This window comes from Girardinichthys multiradiatus, chromosome 4 (assembly GCF_021462225.1).
Source record: "Girardinichthys multiradiatus isolate DD_20200921_A chromosome 4, DD_fGirMul_XY1, whole genome shotgun sequence".
In the NCBI taxonomy this organism is placed as follows: domain Eukaryota; kingdom Metazoa; phylum Chordata; class Actinopteri; order Cyprinodontiformes; family Goodeidae; genus Girardinichthys; species Girardinichthys multiradiatus.
In genome coordinates this window covers 47,428,971-47,452,279 of record NC_061797.1, presented here as the reverse complement: position 1 = coordinate 47,452,279, position 23,309 = coordinate 47,428,971, and the positions used below count along the sequence as shown (strand labels likewise).

General features: G+C 38.8%; 1 protein-coding gene across 1 annotated transcript; it reads right to left on the bottom strand.

Moving 5' to 3' along the window:
- Positions 1-384: 384 nt before the first annotated feature.
- chrnb4 (cholinergic receptor, nicotinic, beta 4 (neuronal)) lies at positions 385-10,833 on the bottom strand. Its single transcript, XM_047362582.1, has 5 exons — positions 10,384-10,833; positions 6,552-6,697; positions 4,729-4,773; positions 4,388-4,497; positions 385-3,927 (listed from the first exon to the last, which is right to left on the bottom strand). The coding sequence occupies exons 1-5, from the start codon at positions 10,433-10,435 to the stop codon at positions 2,802-2,804; spliced, it is 1,479 nt and encodes a 492-aa protein (XP_047218538.1). The 5' UTR covers positions 10,436-10,833; the 3' UTR covers positions 385-2,801.
- Between the last annotated feature and the right edge of the window lie 12,476 nt (positions 10,834-23,309).

The window sequence follows — 23,309 nt, the reverse complement described above, 5'->3', positions numbered from 1 at the left end:
TCAAGTGTAAAGACACAAATGAGTAACCACAACTGTTCTCGTTCTTTATCGAATAAAACAGCACATGTATTGAGACCTCAGTGTTTTTAAAGAACGTCTAAAGGTACAGGGCCTTACGGAGTCAGGTCCGGCTTTCTCTCCTGCAGTTTTGCTTTGCCAACGTATACTTGTAAAATACCTTTTTACACATTCTCATATCCTAAGTATCTGTCTTAAATGTCGTATAAAATATCAGGCCTGCAATATCTTCTTCACGCACTTGGCTGGGAGAATGAACATCATCACCTAAAGAACAGATAAATAAAGCACTTTGGCAAGTCCTGGACATTCAGAAGAATTTTCTGGACATTTTTAGACATTTAATCAGACTAAAAAGGACAGGGATTGTCTTTAGTATTTTTTAATGACACAGTAACACAAATAAGGAGTTAGGCAACATCTCACAACAAACATATTATTGTCATATAGGAATTTTTTCAGCAAGAGTTCAGTATAATTCAGTGCAGTAAATGGCCATTCATTCCAGTCATATATTTGCTCTTTGTAAATATAGCAACACTCGATAAAGGGGGAATGTGTACTGCATTGATTTTTCAATCTGTTCTTTGCTTTTCTTTAAAACATGGCTTTAATGGATTAAGCCTCACTGTTTCATTTTAAACAGGAAGAGCTGATGTTTGAATGATTTGAATGAGAGATCAAGAACATGCCTCTGGTCCCTCTGCAGTCAACATCTGGGACATTTTTACATCACTGGATCTTCCCACAACTACAGCGGCTAAGACCTTTAAATAAAGGTCCAAGCATTGCACCTCGTCCCTCGATGCTCATCTTATGCGAGGGGTCTCTGAAACGGGCTGCTGGTCGGGAATGATCTGATTCTGGAAGAGAGGCTGCAGAAACAAGCCCAGGGTGCCCACCACGCACACTATCACAAAGATCCACAGGAACATGCGGTCCACCACCATGGCCACGTACTTCCAGTCCTCTATCACCTGCAAAGGGACAGAAAGTTTCAGAAAATCTTTTGTGAATCTGTCTTCTTTAGTGTGTCTTTCACAACAAAGCCTTTCTTAAAGGTGACAATAAAAAATGCTTTAATGAAGATTATAATGTGATGATTTCAAAGTAGTTATGGCTTAGAGCAAGACTACGTAAGCGAATATATGAATGAATACAATTATTTAATTATAGACATTTATAGAAGTATCAACAACAATGTCGTGCTAACGTTTTTCCAACCTACTTAATCTCTTCACATCGTGACACATTACAAACTAACAATTTTATTGGGATTTTATGTGATGAGACCAACACACAGTGGTGCATTATTGTAAAGTAAAAGGACAAGAATAAATGGTTTCCAACATTTGTTTGTAATAAATTTAAATCTGAAAAGTGTGGCATGCATTAATTCTTAGCACTGCGAGCGAATATTTGATAATACCTTTGACTGCTATACAGCTGCATCAGTGAGATTGGGCGGTGAGCATCTGTGAAGTTAGGTCTAGACTTTGACTGGACCATTATAACACATGGATATGCTTTGGTCTAATCTGTTGTAGCTCTGATTATAGGTTTAGAGGTGGAAGGTAAAGCTCTGACCCAGTCTCAGGTGTTTTGCCACATCATCTCTGACCTGCTTCCCTTTCTCAGCATAATGCTGCCACCACATTTCACCATAGGGATGGTGTGTTCAGTATCAGGTGCAACATAAACTATAAAGAAATAATTAAATAGGAAGCAAGAATAACAATAAATTGAACAACACACTAAATATATTCTTTTCTAAAGGCAATAATGTTGCACTGGATTGCATTTATGCGAATACAAATAAATATGGTGGAATACATGTGCAAGCCACACTTTCCACATTGTTATTTGTAAAACCATGTATTGAAAACCATGAATCCTTTCCATCCAATTCATAATAATGTACAACTTTGTATTTGTCTATCGCGTAAAGTTCCAAATGAAATACAGATAGTTTTGTGGCAGTAAAAACAGATAGTAAAGCATGCGACCCATATACAGAGGCTACAGTCCCCGAAGCTGCTGCCGGAGGTTCGAGTCCTGGCCCCGTCAACCTCTGCTGCATGTCTTTCTCTCTCTCTCCACCCCATTTCCTATCAGTCAACTTCAAAAATAAAGGCCACTAGTGCCACAGAAAAAAAGATAAAATACTGTTTGAGCATATTTTCTGGGTCTAAATCATAAGTCTGTAATTGGTATTTATGTAGTCTTTCCTACATCTTATTGATTTCAAAGTGTACAGTTGGAGTTATCACACAACAAACTTGGTTAAAAATGTCATAGGATGGCAGTCAGTCTGGAAATGAAACATTTTCAAATGCCTTGTCAGATCTGATGTCAAATTATTTTATGAAATGTACAAGGTTTCTTTCAATGGGGAGAGCACTGTCGGTCTGTTTTTGTTTCGTTGGCTGGACATTTTGACCAACAATTTGTTTTTAACTAAAACAAATATTGGGTATACATAAACATAGATGTACATATTGGTTTTGTATCATTTATTTCCTCTAACGTTTATACATTTATGCTTTATATCTGTACACTGTGAGAGTGTGAAACCGAAGTCAAACTCTTGTTTTACGCCAACCATGATGTACCCTAACATTTACAGCCACTGTCTTGTTTGGTCATTCAAAGAGGTAAAGCGCAATTGTCAGTTATGGTTTTTTATTTATAGTTCATTTTCTTCTTATTCTTAACAATAAATCTGGTTTCAAAACAAATTCAGGAGAACAAAACTGAAATGGGGCATTTGTTTTTACGAATGTTCAACATAGCAGTATGAGGAGTTGATAAATTAACCTGTTTGCACAGCACTTGGTATTAATGTGTATACGTACACTTTGATCATCATCGTCACTCATCATGTGCTCAGCCACAAAGCGCACCCCATTCACTGTCTCCTGTACATCAGCAGCCAAGTCAGAACTGTTTCTTTGTTGGAGGTCCTGGGTGGAACTGAAGCCACTGAAAAGGTAATCACCAGACCGCATGGGCTCCATCCTCTTGGTGTAGCTGTGAACCATCGGAGGAGCAACATTTTTGTGCCCTGGAGTAGAGAAGGCAGAGTCAGAGGACAGCAGGGCAGAAGTGGACAAGGAGAAACCTGTTTTGGGGGGAACTGGGTAACTCAGACCCATGATAGCTCTCCTGGCCCTTAGGCAGCGCTGCTGGCGCAGTCTCTGACGGGCAGAGTAGTTGTGAGGCCGTTTCATGAAGAGGAAAGCAGGTAGTTTCACGAGGAATATCAGCTTGACCCAGGCAGGCATTGTATGGGTGCTTGGAGAGCGGTGATGCACATTAAGCACGCACACACTTGTGATAATAGAGAAGGTCACAAGCACCATGGTGAACATCAGGTATTTGCCAATGAGAGGCACATCCAGTGATGTGGGGGGAACAATCTTGGAGATTAAAAGCAGGAACACGGTGAGAGCCAAGAGGACAGAAATGCAAAGAGTCATCTTCTCTCCACAGTCCGAAGGCAAGTAAAAAACCAGAATGGCCAGTGAGGTGATCAGAATGCATGGGATGATGAGGTTTATGGTGTAGAATAGAGGCTTCCTCTTGATGATAAAGTCATATGTGAGGTCCACATAAGTAGGATCCAGGGGGCTGACAGTTCGTCTGCCTGGCAATGCCAAGATGTCCCATTCTCCACTGGGTGTAAAGTCATCCATACTGGCAACCTCAGACTTCAAGATCAGGTCAATTTCTGTGTGGTCGTAGGTCCACGAACGAAACTTGAGGGTGCAGTTCTGCTGGTCAAAGGGGAAATGCTTGACTTCAATCTTACAGGCGCTTTTATAGATGGCTGGAGGAAGCCAGTTGATGCTGCCATTGAAAAGGACAATGACGTTGGTAAATACAGTGACCTCGTAGGTTCCATCAGCGCTGTCGTGACAAACAAGGAGAAGACAAAACAACTTTAAACATCTTGCAAAATGGCAGGTGAGGCATGTGTTGTCAGAACTGTATTCAGTGTAAGTACAAGATGAAAGCCATCCAAACTGCAGAGTGGAGACAGTTAATTACATTAGCCAACAATATCCGAAGAGTCAGAAATGTTTCACTTTCGTAGACTATAGAGGTTTTATTTAGGTAACAAATTAAAGGAAAATACCATCAGAGTGAGGATGATAAAAGACTGATTTGACCACCTTTATGTGGGACTTTTTAGTTGGTCTAGATTAGCCAATACCCGAGATGTTTTACAATGAGCCAGTCCAGAAATCAAAAGCAAATTTGTACATCAGGTGATGCATTCTAGGCAGACAATTTCCTTTACCCACATTGTTTGGCTAATATTTAATGACACAAGGACCCCTGGAAATAAAAACACAACAAAGCTTACTTGTTGTACAGGACGATATCAGGAAGCCAAACGTGTCTGGAGGGAATGCGAAGCTTGTCGATACCTTCATACTCTGCAGGGTCCCATGACAACCTGTAATCCACCCAGTGCTGAAGGGACAGACAGATCTGGTTTACAATGCACCTTCATAAAACCAGGTCATTTCTAATTACATGCCTGATTATTACTGAAATATGGTTTGACGCAATTTTAAAGAAGCAATTTGTTCCACGTTGAGGGAGAAATGATGGACATGGTTTAATTCAAGTTTAAAGGGAAGGGCATTTGCTAAAGCAGAGGGTTACATATACACGGTGTGACACTGTGCTACATATACATACCTGAGTGAGCCAAACATTTGTGGTCATTATCTGTTCTCTTTCATTCTGGAAAGATAAATATTAGGCAGAAATTACATTTATTGCAGCTTTTAGGGACAAACACAATAACTGATCTGAAAAGAATATCAAAGTTTCCTATCTTATAGTTTGGAGCTAATGACCTTTCTGATTGGCATGACTAGCATTTTGCTAAATTTTCACAATGTTTAATTTTGCTACCTTTAAAGTTGCAGGCAGGGTTTAGACATTTGAAACTCATTAGTTATAGCCATAGAAAAAAACAGGACTTGACATGAAATGTATTCTCATTTAACCATAGATTTCTGCTCTTTCAGTAGAGACACACAGTGTGAAGAAATGGACACATTTAGGGTAACAACATCCAAATAAGAACAAAACAATAGATCAGAAACATCTACATGCTATGGATTTCTGTGAAAGTTCTCCTGGGTGTTATGGTAAAATGCCTTCTTGGTGTCCATATGCACAGACATTTTAGATCCTGACTCTTTGGGCTGCAAAAGATGTTACTCTTTGTTGTACAGGCAAACATTTCATTACTTATTCACTTTTCATTACTTTCCTTTATCAAGCTACTGCAATGTACTTTTTTCATCATGTGATGCACTTTCAATTGTCTTGTTGTTGTAATGTGCTATACAAATAAACTGGCCTTGCCTTGCTTAAAATATCCTCGATGGGCTGTTTAGATTTAGCAGCAGCAACGGCTGATCCCAGGTAGATGGTGTCCTTAATCTTCATAACCTCAAAGTTTTACACTTAAAAGAAGTGTTGTCTAGATGTCTGCTGATATGTCAAAGTTCTCATTGGTGAATGATCTGATGTTTTTTATAAACCTCTTAAAATATTCCTTAAATAATTAATGATTAGCTGTAACTCTCACTAGTGATCTATGTGTTAACTTCTGAACTGTGAACTGTTATGAAATCAGATGACTTGTCTTCCAAGTCCACTTACGATTAGTTGATCTTCTTTTAATGTAGCTTATAAATAATTAGAAATGACAATCAAGCAGTGTCTTTTAAATGAGTCTTTCTTCAGTTAGATAGTATCTGTTACCTATTTGCCATTGTTTAAGTCAGTACCAATATTTACACATAGTATTTGAGAATAGGATGGTTAAAATGGAAAACCAGACAATTCAAAATGTCCCTTCTCATCACACTACCAAAACATACACTATCAGTAAAGGGGGTTCCAAATAGCAATTATCCAAAGGGGTGAAATGGCGCTCATAAAGTAGGGCTGTGAATGAGCTTCCTGTTTTGATCTGCAGCTGAGAGCAGTTTCCATTGTAAATCAGACTGAAGCCTTGGTCGCTGTAGGTAAAACTGGTTTATTGCCCCCTTTAATCCAGTGTGCTGAAGTTTCCATCTAGACATGACAAGGGCAGAGATCACAGCTGACCAGATCTATCTTTCACTTCATCCATTTGTTTACAACTGCATCCTGGGATGTTGGTGCCTCAGCGCACAAACCTTGTGCAGAGGATATGGTTCTTGATGCGGTGGCCTGGGTTCGATTCCCGATTCTTCTCTCTCCGCCCTCTTTCCTATTACTTTCCTATTACTGTACAATAAAGGCCATTAGTGCCAAAAATGCATCCTGAAAGGATAGGCAACTACATAATAAGAAGGTTTGCTCCTTTCTATTTTACATCATCTCTCTCTTCCATCCTGGGGTTTGTCTCATATCAACCTATTTGTCTCCACAGCATCTTGACTCTCTCACATGCATTTGCATAAATACATAAACCTATAAACAGATGCACATCTTTATTATGTGTGTAGTTGCTGCCTTACCACACTGATCAGCTGTGCAAGGGACACTTGCAGCTTTACTGTGACTCTCTCTGTCCTGTTGACGGCTGGCCGAATGAGTGGATTGTAGCGCTCCTTTCCTAGCAGCCAGTTCATCAAACGTTCCTCTGAGTCAGCACTTGTGCTACCTGGCAACACAACAGTGTTTATCAAATAGTTATGGGACAGTAGGGGCATGCGCATCCAAAAATCAGCTTCAGTCGTATTCAGTTGTCATTACAATAAACCTTAATAAACCTAAATTAATTCAGTCAGTCATTTTCTACCGCTTATTCCGTAGTGGGTCACGGGGGAGCTGGTGCCTATCTCCAGCAGTCTATGGGCAAGAGGCAGGGTACACCCTGGACAGGTCGCCAGTCCATCGCAGGGCAACACACAAACAACCACGCACACACTCATTCATACACCTAAGGGCAATTTATAGTGACCAATTAACCTAACAGGCATGTCTTTGGACTGTGGGAGGAAGCCGGAGTACCCGGTGAGAACCCACGCATGCACGGAGAGAACATGCAAACTCCATGCAGAAAGACCCCTGGTCAGGAATTGAACCCAGGACCTTCTTGCTGCAAGGCAACAGTGCTACCAACTGCGCCACCGTGCAGCCCCTAAATTAATTATCTTAGAAAATGTGAAAGTTGCATAAGACCTGCATAAAGGGATTTTAAATACAGAAATACTGTCTAGTGTGACAAGAGTTATTATCAAGAATTTGTGATTTCGAGCTTGCATAGTGACATGTCCAAGTGTTTAGTGATTTTTGTGCTGGGCTTTTCAGCCTTCAGAATCATGGGGGGGATTGCTGACTTAACAGTTGACCAGCAGACCTTCACGGGCAACTTCCACAAGGTGACCAAAGCACATAAAGTCATTGTTACAATAGCTGGCAGTTCGCAAAGTGCTGAATCCATGCGTACTAATAGAAAGTTTAGTGGAAGGAGTAAGTATCATAGCGCAAGGTGCACAAGAAAAAGGGATAACTGCTGCCTCAAGAGAATTCTGAAGCAAAGCACATTCAAGAGTTTGGAGGAGATCCAAAAGACTTGGATTGAAGCTGAAGCCACCACACACAGACGTATCTGGGACAGGGGCTACAAACGTTTTAACCAAAACACAGGATCTTAAATGGCTTGCAAAGGTTTTCACACAACCTAAAGTTCTCACATTTGTTCCACGTTAAAACCTCAAACCTCAGTGTATTTCATTTGGATTTTATGTGATACACACATAAGGTAGCACTTAATTATGAAGTGAAAGACGAAGGATAAACCATGTCAAAGGTTTTTACACATGCAAACCTGCAAAGTGTGGGAATCACATTTAGCCACCTTTACTCTGATACTCCTAAATCAAATCCTGTGCAACTAACTTAGAGATCCCCTAATTTGTATATATTTAGTCCACCTGTGTGTTATTTAATCACAGTATAAATCCAGCTGTTCTAAAAAGCCTTAGTGGTTTGTTAGAGAAAACTGGTAAGCATACAGCATCGTGAAGATGGACCAGACAGGTCAGGATAAAGTTGTGGAGTAGTTGAAAGCAGGGTTAATAAACAAGGTAATAAAGCATTTTCCCAATATCTGGACATCTCACACAGCACTGTTTAGTCCACCATTGGAAAATTAAAGAGTATAGTGTATGATTTAATCAGAGAAGCAGTCAAGAGGCCCATGGAAACTCTGGAGGAGCAGTAGAGATCCACACCTCAGGTAGGAAAATCTGTTGACAGTACAACTATTAGTCTTGCTCTCCACAAATCTGGTCTTTATGGAAAAGTGTTTTTTTCTCTCATTGTTGAGAAAAAGACATGAGAAGTCCAAACTCCACTGAATTTCCCACTGAGGGAAAAAGAAGAGAAAATATTTGATTTTAAAGCAATCCAGTAATCTTTGAAAATTGATGTTCACATAAGCTTTCTATCCAATCTGGCTACGTTCAAGCTATTTTATTACGAGAAGAACAGGGAAACAAGTCATTCTCTATAGATGTGCAAAGCTGATGGAGAAATTGACCAGCACATTTGCAGCTGTAATTGCAGGGAATTCATATTATATCCTCTATTCATCCAGGTAAAGCATGTCTCAAGGAGATTATTTTCTCTTTTTCAAGAGAGACGAGAAAGCAGCAAATGATCATTTCCATAACAAAGAGGTGCTACTAATATTCAACATAATCAAATTTAACTTTTAAACGATAGACAAAACAGAGCAGCGTGAACAAAATCAATAACTGTTGTATTGACTAAGTGAACTTGTTTCTCGTTCCATTAATACTGACTTAAACTTTCCAAGGGTAACTGGTTCTGACCATTTTCAATCCTTTACAAATTGAAATCAGGGCAGCATATTTTAAAGCTTTTTTCTTAGTTCTGTTCCGAAACAGACATTTGAAGAAAACCTTGAGAACACAGGCCATACTGGATGTGGGATCTTGTGTACTGACTCAACAGACTTTTCAGCTTTTTATTCCTAACAGAATACTTGAAAACAAAGTATCCCTAATCTTCTGCTTTCCTGCTAAGCACAACTTTCAGTGTGTTTATAATGAGCAATATTGAGTGAAACTGAAATTTCCCATCTGAAGCTGAATGTTTGGCACATCATTTTGCATTTTTTTTTTCCATTTCTTTAAGGTTAGATGCTCATAAATGCCCCCACATGATGCAGAGCAGCTTAGTCAACAAACACATGGGGCCCAACAAAGCAGACAAAAACAAAGTTATCTTTAAAAAACTTTATCTCACTCTGTACAACTGTGTGGTTTTAGTTTGAACCTCTCTTGGGGAGAGTCAAACTGTGTGTCATTATCAGCCCTGTGACTCCTGTTGCTTTGTAGGGTGTGGTGCAGCGACGATCCACCCCCACAGGTGGGTGGATGCTGAAATGACTGTGCTACTGTCAGACACTTGGCAGAGCCACTATTCAACAGATGGTGTGTTGTCAAAGCTCTTGGAAAACAGAATCAAACAAGCTGTTCCTTCCCAGAGGTGAACGCCGTTTGCCAAAGAGTCCGCTCAGCACTGCTGCGAACAGACCCAAAGACATGCCTGTGTGCGTGCAAAAGGCAAGCTGAACAAGCCGCTTGTGACTACTGTAGTGACATTAAACTGATTGAAAGTGAGGTCAGGCGTGTTAATACAATGCCAGAGTTGGCCGTTTTGGAATCTGCAAAAACATAATTTGAAAATGTTACACACTGACGTTAAAATAATGTGTGAAAATGAAGCAAAATCAGGTGAGCCCTTTTTTTTTTATCCTTCTACTGTACTATAATCCATTTGTAATATTAAACTAAATTAATAAGACTTTATAGGGAGAGCAGAACCCAGCTTTATTCCTGTGACATATAACAGGACTATTGTTTCACAGACTTTAAATACAACCTTAGAGCCTTGTTTCATTTTCTCATTTTAAAGATCAGAGATTTTCTGTAATAGAATAGAAAAACAAACATTTAGCACAGGATATGTGTACTAATTTAATTAAGACTGTACTTTCAAATTTTGTTTTGTTGCATTTGAAATGGTTGATAAGTTTGATTATTACAGGCCACTTCACTGTTTTGCATGTGTCTCATATACAGTATGTTGTTGTTTTTTTCCTTTTCTGTAATCAAAATATTAATCAAGTACTTAATCATTTTTAAATATCAGGAATATTTATCGTTTTTGTTTATAAATTCATTCATCCAGTCTCTGCACAGGAAACTTTTAAAGTTAATACATAGCAGGAACAGTCCAACAAAAAAATAAATCAAGCTTAGGAACATAATTTTCATAGTTTTAGACATAAAACGGAGTGAAACACATACTTACAGTGAATCAAAATCATAACGAAGTAAGCGAGGATGAAGAGCGTCCGAGTCATGTTGAGGGCACCATCTGGTCCGAGGAAGATTGCCGTTGATGAAGCCCCACAGCCGGTGATCGGTCCTCGGACTTAGCGGACACTGCGCGCTTTAGGGGTCGGTAACTTCACCAGCACTGTGCCGACGTGTGTTGGTCGCCACATGGCCTTCTACTTACACATCCACCCACTAAGTGAAATTCACCGAACCTCCGCCAGCCTGACGGGACTTTTCAACCCCGCTTCCGTGCAGCAGCACCCTGTCCCGGCGCTCTGCTGACTCTGTTTCCTGCAGGTCCTCTGCAGGTTCACACCAGCGCAGCAGCTATTCTGAATGGGCAGTGTTGGCTATGGACAGTTGAGGCGTCTGATTATTCCATTTAAAAAAAAAAAAAAAAGCATGGAATCTTTTTAAAAACACTGATCTAACAAATCTGGTGGACCAGTTTGCTTAAATCTCTCATGATCCGTAGCTGTTTTTTGTTTTGATCCTTCAGGGTTGTTTATTATTGTCTTTAAGGTATATTGGCATATTGGTTCATTCTTTTGCGTTGAGGTTTTTAGTTATTTCTTGTGTACTTTTCTCCTGTGGTTTGTAAATCCTTTTCTGTTCCCTGCTCAGAGCTATCTTGCAGCTGTTCAGCATTCACTGACTGTATTCACCTGGTTTCAGTGTCACTAATCACACCTCTTCAGTAGTTAAGCTACCTGATTTTCATTGCTCAGTGCCGGTTTCTTCTGCTGCACTCTTACCAGCTCCATATTCTGTTCTCCTCATGCTTTGTCGGTAAATTTCTTTTTTTGATTATAAAAGTCCTTTCGTTTTTGCATAATTTCTTCATTGAACATTAGTTAAATGTTAGTAACATTTTGTAGTCTATTTTAACAACATTGCATGTTTACCTTTTCCCTAACTCAGTTTCCTCAGTTACCCTCATGGTGCCTTGCACAAGTATTCATGCCCCTGGAACTTTTTCACATTTTTGCATACAGCCACAAATTTCAATGTATTTTTGGGGGTTCTGTGTCACTGACCAACACAAAGGGGTGCATGATTATTAAGTCAAAGTGAAATAATACATATGTAGTTTTGCAAACTGTTTAAAGATAAAAATATAAGAAGTGTAGCTTGCCCCCCTAAGTCAATACTGTAAAAACACATTTCACTGGCAAATGCAAAAAAATTGGGGTCTTTTTCACATTCTTCTTTAGAAAGAAAAACTTGGGGTCAGTGAAATTTGATGGAGAGTGTCCTTGAACAGTAATCATCAAGTATTGACACAGGTTCTTAATTAGACTTAGGTCGGGGGTTTGACTGGGCCATTGAAGGTTCGGTTGTATGCTTAGGGTCCCTGTCCAGTTGAAAGGTAAACCTTTACACCTGCCTCCAGTCTTTTACAGCATTGACCAGGTTTTCTTCCTGGATTTCCTTCTGTCAATCATAAACTTTGACCAGCTTCCCTCTCACTACTGAAGAAAAGCATAATGCTGCCATCTCCATGTAGATCTCCATGAAGATAGTGTGTTCAGAGTGATGCGAGAAGTGGAGGGTTGTTAATACTTTTGGAAAGATCCAGGGCTCCTTCTCAGCTACAACCTGCTTATGATCAGTCACCTGTTTCCTTCCCAGCCATTATTATGCCATCATATGTGCTCCCAGTTTTGTCCACTTATTGCCAGAGTCTGTCATGTCTGTTGTGATGTAAGGACCCAAATGGAGAAGGGATACAGACAGAATAATGTGCAGACGTGCAATGAACTGAAATAGACAGAAAGGTAACATTTTCCAACATAGAGGCAGTAAGGAAAGAGTTTATATGTGAGAGAGCAGTAGGTTAACAGGAATACCACAGAGGACCCAACAACAACTGATGAGATATTAGGCTATGGGCACTGGGGAAGTTATCATTGAAGGGAGAAGAGTTGAGTAATTACACTGACGGATAACAGATGTTGGTGGGAAGGAACCGGTGCAACTGTGGGAAGCTGGTTGGGGACACTGAGTAAACAGACAAGAAACACAACTACTGGGGAAATCTAATGAAAACTAAACACAAATTACATAGAGAGTAAATAGCTAAAGACAATACAAGAAGAATCTAAAACCAAGGTTACACAAAACTACAATAATAAGCAAAAATGTGCACCAAAATAACTTAAGTCCAACAGATATGAGCGTTAAAGCAAGAGACAAACCTTGAATTCTTAACCTACTTTCCCCATCACAAATCCGATGACAGTCCCTCACTTCCATTAAGCTGATATATTCATTCATAATTTAGACCATATAAACATATCAGCCTTCCTGTTCTCTTACACAATACACAAATTAATAACAGTTGACTGAACCAATATCTTCAGTTAAATTCAAACTTTAGATAGGATTTATTACCAAAAAAGCTTTGAATATTGTCATTATTTACCCAATATTAAACATTACTTCTACAAACTGCTTCCGCACAATTATGGTACTTTGAAATACTAATATTTATTACCCCCCTGAATTCCTTTTTATTTTGTAGAAATCCACAAATTCCTTTTAAATAATTTTATCCAGCAGTAAAAATAAACCTTTTTTTTTCTGTATTTTATTTTTGGTGTCTTGCATGTCAAATCCCAGTTATCTTTACAGATTTAGTAAGATTGCACAGACATCTAAACGTCATAGTTGGACTCAGTTCTTCTCCAACCACCCAATACAAGCTGACAGTCTTGATGACTTCGGATCATTTGCTGACCCCAGACTGCACCAAGGAGCACAATAAATATTTCTCTGTTACTGCACCATGAGATTTAGTGAAATTAGACCTGCAGCAGTGCAATCTTTGCATAGGAGATTTACAGTCACCAACCTGCTTAAAGCATCATTATACGGACCAGTAAAGGACCTGTATCAAGCATGAAGAGTTGGCTGAGGGACTGTCCTTTGGTTATAAATTTGAACAACAATGACCTCTGCTCTGGATCGTTGTAGGCAGATCGATAGGGGCTGATCTGGTTATTCTCATCAGGCTGAAGTAAACAAGGCCAAGGAATACACTGCTTTGTTTATTAGTTTGAATGTATAGAAAATTGCAATGGTAACAAGCGGTGAAACAAGACTCCTTAATGAGTCAAACGACTATTCATTTTGTAAATGGCTGCCTACTTCATTACATTAGTGGCGACAATTTACAGACACATATTGACATACTGTGGACTAGTCATCATATTCAACAGAGATATTCATTGGATTACAGGATGTGTGCACATTTCTAACAGCCAAATATGATATGATTCGATGAATTTTATAGATAAATAAATAACTAATATTTTTAATAATATTCAACCAAAGACTGTAATTTAAACGTTTCTGGATTCAGAGGAAGAGCCGCTGCCATAAAGAGGCGGATTCAAGAATTTAAACAAGCACCTCTGGGTAAACAGCTGGAAAGATGTTTCATAGAGTTGTAAATGAATGTTTCAGCTAGCTGCTCATTTTTGTTTTAAATTAAGGTTTCATTGTGAATTTAATGGTAAGAATGAGCCCCCTTTAAGTTTTAAGCAACATGCAGCCTGAAAAGCACTGGTTACGGATCAGATATTAATGAGTAAGAACAAGTCACAAGTAATTGGTTGTATCAATGATACAATCCCTTCCTCCAGAAACACAAACACTTATGAGTTCTGTGAGCATCTGCAGGAACCAAATAATGGTAAACAGGGCGGATATGGTGACATGTCGACAGATGACTACAGTATCTGTGTTTGCAACCATTTTCTGCACGCCCGGAAAGCGTGATGGAAGAGACACGGCTAATCAAAGAAATGCTGCTGTTGCAGTACCTTGTTGCACCACTGCAATACCATCCTATAAGGGATATATATCAAGCAGGCAGTTCATTACCTGAAGTGCTTGGCTGCTGCACCAGAGTCTCAGGCTCATGTAAAGATATTGATCTCTTACCATCCCATCACCTGCACGGGGGCTCATCTCTGTGGTTCATGCAGGATATTGGAAAGAAGTTCTTTAATTGTCTGTTTAAGTGTCCAAAAGACTAAGAAGACAAACAGGTGTAAGTGGTCTGAGTGTTCCTCCTTGGGGTGTATATTTTACAATATTTCTAAATCAAACCTAAAGGAAGAATTGAACAAAAATGTACAGTGTTTACAAAAGTATTGGGATTCCTTTCCTTACTTTTAAAAATGAGTTGTTCCTGGGAGGGATTCGTCCCAGAGGTGTGGCTTTTCAACTTTTATCGGCTGAAGGTCAGCCTTTTGACCTGTCCGTCTTCCATTTTCCTGTAACTCACAAGTAACGTACAATACTCATTGCTCTGTCACTGACTGAAATCTTCCCTGTTTCTGATGCAAATTGTTGGCCCAAAGAATCATGCTACCATCATGTTTCAGTAAGACGAAGTCCTGTCTAACATTTGCCAAAAAACATCTTGATAATCTCCAAGACTTTTTGGAAAATATTCCAAATGGCTGAGACAAAAATGGAGGTTTTTGAAAGGTGTGTTCCATGCTATGTATTGGAAAAGTGAGAAAGGAATTGAGATCAGGAACATCTTACTGAGAGGTGAACATGGGGGTGGAAGGATGATGATCTGGGGATGCTTTGCTACTTCAGGACCTGAATGATTTGCCATAACTGATAGACCCAAGAAGCCTGCTACCCTGCAAGAAAATGTCAGGGCGTTGGTTTGTGGCCTTAAGCTCAAGGGCATGTGGGTTGGCAGCAAACCAATAATCTTAAACCCCCACATGCCCAATCCAAAATCCATCTCTGAATGGCTAAAACATACCAAATGAAGGTTTTGGAGTGGCTGAGTCAAAGTCCGAACTTTGAGACAGCAAAGCATCTCTTTATACAATCAATTCATCCTCAAAAACCTTATAGTGTGGCTGAATTAAAACAATTCTGCAAAGAAGAGTAGGTTAAATTTCTCCATTTGTCTAAACACATGTTACCACGTGTTGTAAATGCTGCTAATGGTGACACTTTCAGTAAATAGGTGTTAGGGCAATTATTTTTATAAAGGGCCAGATTGATTTGAATATCTTTTTTCTCTTAATAAATAAATCAGCTTTCTGTATTTCACAGAAAATCACTGTCTGACATTTGCATTAGTTTTATGATCTGAAATATTTAAGTATGACAAACAAAAAAAAAATGAAAGAGAGGAAATTTCTAAATGCTTTTTTACAATCCCGTTGGCCCTAACGAAAGGCTTTTTAATCTGAGGTTTTCCTGGCTTCTTTTTTGTCTGTTTGTATCTTCAAGTAGTTTTTGGTGGATGAAGCTTTCACAGCACTACCGGTACTACCTGCAATTTCTTTCAAGGCAAGTTTCTTTTCCAGCACAATAGGCTTAAAAAAAGAAAACAGGTCACTTAGACAAACACCTCATTTGAATTACAATACGTGAAACACATGAATTCTGATTAACAATGAAATTACCTGGACCAAGAGTTTTACTTCAAAGTTATTAACATCCCTCAAATTAACACAAAAGATTTTCCACTATGCACATCATCACTAATAAATAGACTAAGTTAAATTGCATTGCACCAATCCACTTAAAAAACTTAATTTAAATAACACATGAAGTCTTATGTGACATTTATGCACAAAATATAACACAGACATGAATGCTCCACTGTATTTATAATGCAGTATTTTTACTTTGAAGTATTGCCCCTCAGTAAGTAATAAATAAAATGCAATTTCACCAAGAGCTAAGTCACAGTTTGGACTGAGGCCTTGTGCTGTTGATGCATATTTTTACTTTAAAGTTTACTAATATCTCTGCAGTGGATGCTCTTTGATGGTTCTGGGTCTGCCAGTCATTGCACTTGCTGAATGGCTGGATTTCCCTGTTCTGCATTTCTACTCTGACTCAACCACTTATTCACAAAGTATTTATGGCAGCTGAAATACATTATCATTCTCTGCTGTATGTCATACTCCTTTAGATGAAATTTAGTAAAAAATGCATCCATTTGCTAATATGACTTTAATAATAATCAAAGGAGGTTAATTTATTACCTTTTGACTATGTACACAAAAACTGCTTGTAAAATGCTGGTTTATGGCACTGCTTGTTGTAAAAGATTATTGTGCCTTGCAAGGTGTGTATACCTGTTAAATTATTTTAAATTTTGTTACTTTACAACTGTAAACTATAGCATTTGAATTTTAGGAGATGGCCCGCCATAATTAAATGAAATGAAAGGTAGATGATACTTAGTTTTCAAGTTTTTTACAAATAAAAAACTGAAAGTGTGATCTGCATATGCATTCTGCCTAGTATAAATCCAGCTGTTCTGTGAAGGCCTCATAGTTTTTTTAGAGAACATTATTGAACACACAGCATCATGAAGACTAAGAACAAAGGCAGACAGGTCATGGAAAAATCTGTGGAGAAATGTAGAGCATGTTTAGGTTCTAAAACAATAACCTGAGCTTTGGTGATCTCGCTGTGGAGTGTTCAATCCATTATCCAAAAATGGATGGTATATGGAACAACCGCATAGTCCTACTCAGTCATAACCTCAACTGACAGGCTGGGCAGAGAGACAACAAACAGAAAAGCATTCAAGAGGCCCTTATTAACTATGGAAGAGCTGCAGAGATCCACAGCAGAGGAGGTGGAAGAAACAGCTATTGGTCATGTACTCCACAAATCTGTCTTTAAAGGAAGAGTGGCCAAAAAAAGACATTGTTCAAAGAAAGTCAATATAAGTTATGTTTGCAGTTTGCCACAGGTCACCAAGGACACAGCAAACAAGTGAAAGAAGTAGCTCTGGTCACCTGAGACTCAAACGTATCTTCTATGTCTACATGCAAAAAAAAAAGGCTGCATGGAAGAAATTTATTACTGCACACTCTGGCTGAATACACAAAAACACAATCCCCACAGTGAAACATGGAGGTGGAAGCATCAAGCTGTGGGCTGTCTTTCTTCAGCGGGCACAGGTAAACTGGTTAGAGTTGACCTGAAGATGTATAGAGCCAAAAACAGGGCATTCCTGGAGGAAAACGTATAAGAGGCTGAAAAAGACTAGAGACTGGACCAAGAGGTTTACCTTCCAGCAGAACCATGACCCTAAACATTCAACCTGAACTACAATACAGTGGTTTAGAATTTGAGGAATTTTCATGTGTTCCAATGGTATAATTTCTCTATTGATCTCATTGAGCTTGAGCTATTTTGCAAGAAAGAATTGGCAGAAATGTCCGTTGATGTCCGTTGATGTCCGTTGATGTGCAAAGCCTATCGTGACATACCCTGGAAAACTTGCTCCTCTAACTGCAACAATAGGTTGTTCTACATAGTACTAACTTGGGGGCCAACTACAAAGTCACACCACATTATTCAGATTTTCCTTTGCAAAAACATTTGAAATCCATGTATTATTTTTCTTGCACAAAAGCAGGGACAGTACATTTGATACTAAATATGGGAGGTGATTACATTTAACAGATTCTACAGATTCTACATTTGTTTTCTCTAATTAAACAAGCCAAAGATATAAAAAATTAGAGGAGAGAGTAAAGTAATGCATTAGAAGGCCATAGGAAAAGCTTATCTCAGCAGCCAATGTCTGTTCCATTAGACCGAGCAGTCGGTAATGAATAGTCTCCTGAGAGGACAGATTAGCCATTCATTAATATATTCTGCTCTGTGGTGGCAGACAGGAAGGTGGGACCACTCCCAACTTCCAAGTCCCCCAGCGTCATACAGCAAGACTGAGGAAGATTGATGTTTTTATGTGACACCAGTAGACGGAACAAGACTTAAGGTGACCCCACTGAATGTACTCTGTGGTGCCATTCTTTACAGCACATTCCGGGGGTTTTAAACCACACCAGCCTCACGGTGCACACCATTAAAACCAGAATGAGTTGATTGGTCTGGGCCATTTCCTCAGAGGTTTGATTTAAAGGTGGCCTTCTCCTGATGTCCACACTCAAGGAGCTTGTCAGCTTCATTTTTTTCTTCTTTGCCATCAAAGGACCAAAAGTTAAAAGGCCGGCATACCAAATTGCATGTCAAAGATTATTAACTGAGAAGCTGACAGATGGGGAACTGTAATAAAGGTCTGTCATACTTTGCTGGTTGTTGAAATGAAATAAATTACATCCTTTTAAATGGTGTTCCTGAGACAGAGTGGCATAAAAATTGAGACAGAGTGATTTAAATCTGGCTGAACACTAGACAATCAGTACATACAGAATACGTGAAAAAAGTCTGTGTATATATAATGCAATAACGTCTAAGTACATTTCTGACAAAACAGCCCTGCTCTGGAAAGAAAACTGTAAAATTGATCTCATTTGTTGCTGGGAGGTCATTTTAACGGGCACACCAGAATGTCTTCCAAGATTTGCAGCGGCCTGGAATCAATTCTTTCTGCTCTAGATTAGATGCTAGCATGGTCAATAAGGGGTGTCCAAGAGTTACAGGAGTCCAGTCGAGGCAAAGCCAAGCAAATCGTTTCAATCTAGAGGTCCTCTCCTTCCACTACGATGCTCGCAATGACCAAAATTTTATAGCAAAATAAAACCAGAGACATTTTTAAAAATGGCAGCCAAAATTTATATTCTTTACACCTTCAAAGGAAAGAATCTACATTTAAACAGTGTGAAGGAGAAACCCATTGTCAGGACATATTACTATAATAGGTATCATGACTTACCATAACAACCGAATCAGCCTCTTTTTGCAGTTCACTGTTACATTGCTCTCAACTGGGACTTGGCCCATTCAGTCTTTCTGGTAATAAAATTTCCTGCCTGCTGCTCATGTTACAGCATGAAAAATGCTAATGAAAAATGAAATCCTCTGAACTCATTTGTGTTGAACAGGAAGAACAGGAGACATTGGTCCTGGTCGGAGATAATTATGACAGAGTAGCACTGACAATGCTTTTCTGATGTCTAAAGCTGAAGCCAGGGCTCATGGGAATGTCAAAAAGGTGCAGATTCAGTAACTGCCCAACAATGCTGCACATTAACATGATCCACCTGGGCCCAACCAGGGCCATGTGACAGGTAATACCCCACCGATGGTCCAAAAACCGCTGTTGGATAAAATTGTTACAGTGCCTTACAAATGTATTCACACTCCTTGAACTTCTTCACTTCTTGAAACATAACAACCACAAACTTCCCATGTATTAATGGGATTTTATGTGATAGACCAAGACAGTGTAGTGGGAAGAAAATTATACATCTTGATGTATAAGCAGCAATGTAAAAGGTTATTTAAAATAGTTTTCAACTCCTTTTAATACAAAACACTAAAAATGTTTTGTAACCAATTCACACCTTCAGAAGTTACCTTGCAACTAGCATTAATAGGTGTGTTTTGGGGAGAAATTTAAAGCAGGGTTAGATAATATAGCAACATCGGAAGCTCTGAACATCTCCCAGAGTGCTGTTCTATCCATCACCCAGTAATAGAAATAGTCACCCAAACTGACTGTTTAGACAAGGAGAACATTAATCAGAGAGGTTTTGGAGGGGCTGCAGAGGTCCCTTGCACAGGTGGGAAAATCTTTTTATTCAACTTTTAGTCGTTCACTTAATTAATCTGGCATTTATGGAAGAGTGGCAAGAAGAAGCTTTTAGTAGAAGTAGAGTCATATGAAGTCCATTTGTGGAATACTAACAAGCAACTTGAGAGTGGGAGTACAGCCAGAGCTACAATGGATTCAGATTTGAGTGTTAGAATGGTCTAGTCAAAGTCCAGACCTACATTCAATTCCGAGTCAATGGGAATAGTTGAAAATTGATGTTCATGTAGGCTCTTCATCCAGTTCGACTGAGCTGGAGCTTTTGACTTAACAGAATTGTTAAAACATTAAATCAGTAGAATAACTTGTATCTGCAGAGTTAAATAATAATACTTTAAATTTTGAATAAAAATGTTTAGGTTTCAGAAAAAAAAAAACATTTCTTTCTGTTTTCTGGACTTTAACTGATCACGTTGTCAGAGGTCTGATCTCCTCATTTCAAGCATGGTTAGCAAAACACACTAAGTCAATACAACAGACAACTAAGTAATGGAAAATTTCTTGGAAATGTGATTATGGAATGAACAGCTGTATGAGAGATGTTTCCGACCTGTATGTGACTGGAGCCATAATGGTCTTATTGTATCTTTTTAGCCGTTACTCAGTGGATACATTGGGCCGATGACGCCTGTACATTTGACAGAGATTATCTCTCTGTGATTCAATTGTCTGTCTGTTACCATCAAACCAACTCTCCAGGGAGATACACTGGGAGTATTAAGTCTCTGTCATCCGTGGGACCTTGAAGACCATACAGACCCTTGTGATCCCAGATATCCCACTGTGGGAAGGTTTGGGTTTGGTGAAGTGACTGATTGCAGAGCATCTGTGTGGACTTGCTGCTAATGATGCAGGGCAGAGATAATCAACTAATGCCTGGCAGCATGGCTGGTACTTACTTCAAAATAAGTGACGCAGATTGGATGTAAAAGTACACTAAGTTCAGCCATCGATCATTTAGCTGAAAACAAATACTCTTTGGTGAAGAAGATAGTTGGAGCAGCTCCTATGTGTACCAACGCATGGGCTTTCAACCTTTTCTCTGTCCTATACAGTATGGAAGTGTGATTCGGAACTGTGGAATGACACAATTGTCCTCAGAAGTGACGAGGTTTACAGAGAAAATGGGAAACTGGTTTCATCATCATAAATGATGTGAGGATATAAATACGAGGACTGAGTTGCAAGAATATATTGAAATAGCCAAGCATTGTAATCCAAAAATATTCATCCAGGTAGTCAGATAAACAATAACAGACAGTGTTTGCCCAACATCCCTGAATTTAACTGATTACATATCTGTAATGCAAAGACCTAATTTTACCCCAATAATTTAGGTTTTAAACTGAATAAACACATTTTTGAGAAATAGCTGGATTCATTACATTATAAGATCTGTCCTTTTCACATCTTTACCACAGAACTCATCTATGTTAAACGATCTGAATCAAAAGTTAATCATTCTGTCTAATCCCTAAAGCTACACAAAAAATCCTAATGAAATGTAAGATCTGCTGATGCTGACTCTATTGTTGTTCCTGATACCTGCCATGTCCCCTTGGACAAGGGACATTTCTTTGAGGGCTTAAGAGGGGCTCTATCCTGGTAGCTTAGACAAAAATTGCAATGTGGCAAGAAAGGAGACTTCCCTCATTCCAGTATTTCATATCAACCTTTTCAAAACTATTTTCATTCAGTACCAATGAAAGACGTTCACACTTGCTGCCAGAGCTTCAGATATTCAGCTTGACCTAACAAGGTCATTTTGTCCTAATGCATTTTGTCCAAGGCTAACACCTAGGTTGATAAGAGTTTGCTTTGATTAAATCTGTGGTCCAACGAGGCCAGTTGAGGTGACCTGCTGAACAACAGTTATGTAGGCTAAAGTTTACATCTGAGGTTTGTGCTTCATTGTATCAGCAAAAAGTCATGTCAAAGGGGATCTACCAACCTTGGATAGTTAATTTAGCACAATATCTAGAGAGGTAGGGCAAATAAAGACCATTTACAGATTTAAGAACATGTTAAATTATCTCAAAAATAATTCAAAAAGTGAAAAAGCAGTTAGTGCAGTGAGGCTAAAACATGAGTTATGTGCTCTCTCTTCCATGTATTCATTCTTTAATTCATTCAATAAATGCACCACTTACAATCTATTACCTTCAAAGTTCATTTTACAAAGAAAGAATTGTGTATCACGTTTGCTTTAAAACATAAATTAATTTCCAAGCAGAGGAAAGAAAATAATATAATGAAATAATACAGGATAATAAAATATTTCAAATTTCACCAAAGTGTTTGTGTTAGAGCAATGCTCTGCAGAAAGTTGGATTTGTATAGACATTTTTGACCTTTATTTCCATCCTGGCTTGTTTGCCAAATCATCAGGAAGCAGTGAGCATAAATGTCACATTCTTGGGTCATCCATATAGAAATCAATTCGTAGTCTGTTAAAGGTAAGGATATGTTTTACTGCACCAAAGAAATGTGTTTTTGTTGGTTCATGTTACAGCCTATTCCCACTATACCAGTAAAAAAAAATACTGACCTCTTATTCATACCAAGCATACATATTAACATGTCATTTGGTCATTTTTGTTTTAAAGGTTCTTGTAGGCTGTTGTTCCATGGGTGTAGCTGGTATTGCTTAAAATAGATCATGGGAAAAAATAGAAGTTTAGGATAGCCATGTTCAACAAATCCTGTTAGGTTTCTTGTTGTTTGATAGTTTTGTGATGTTTGTGACATCTATTCTAAACTTAATTTGTTGTCGTGATCTGCCTGTGTTAGGTTTTGAGTTCCTAGTCTGTTTTCTCTTACATTGTTCAGTTGCTGCTTTTTGAGCTCATTTCAAATCCATCATTCCATCCTGGTGTTTACATTACTCTTTTGTATTCCTGTGTTGGTTGTGTTAGTTTCATTGTTTACTTATTCCTCTGCACTTAGATGTTTTGTTATTTATCTGGTATCCCTCTTCTTCTGTGTTAATTAGCCACCCTCTTTCGGTTGCTTGCTTTCTCTCTTTCACCAGCTCCTCATGATTTCCCCCCTGATTAGCTTCCTGTGTTCATTGATCCACTCTCCACCCTTCCTCAGCATATATACTCTCTGGTTTTCTTTGCTCGTCACTGAATTTTCCTGTTTGCTACGTGTTGTCATGCCTGATTGTTCCAAGACTGTTACTGCCCTGAATTATATGAGCCTAATTTATCTCCATGTGTTCGAATGGCCTGGAATATTTTATGTTCCTGTTATCTCATTATTAAATAATTCTTCAACTCACCATGCTGCTCCCTCGCTCTGCTCTGGACTTTGATCCAACAGAACTC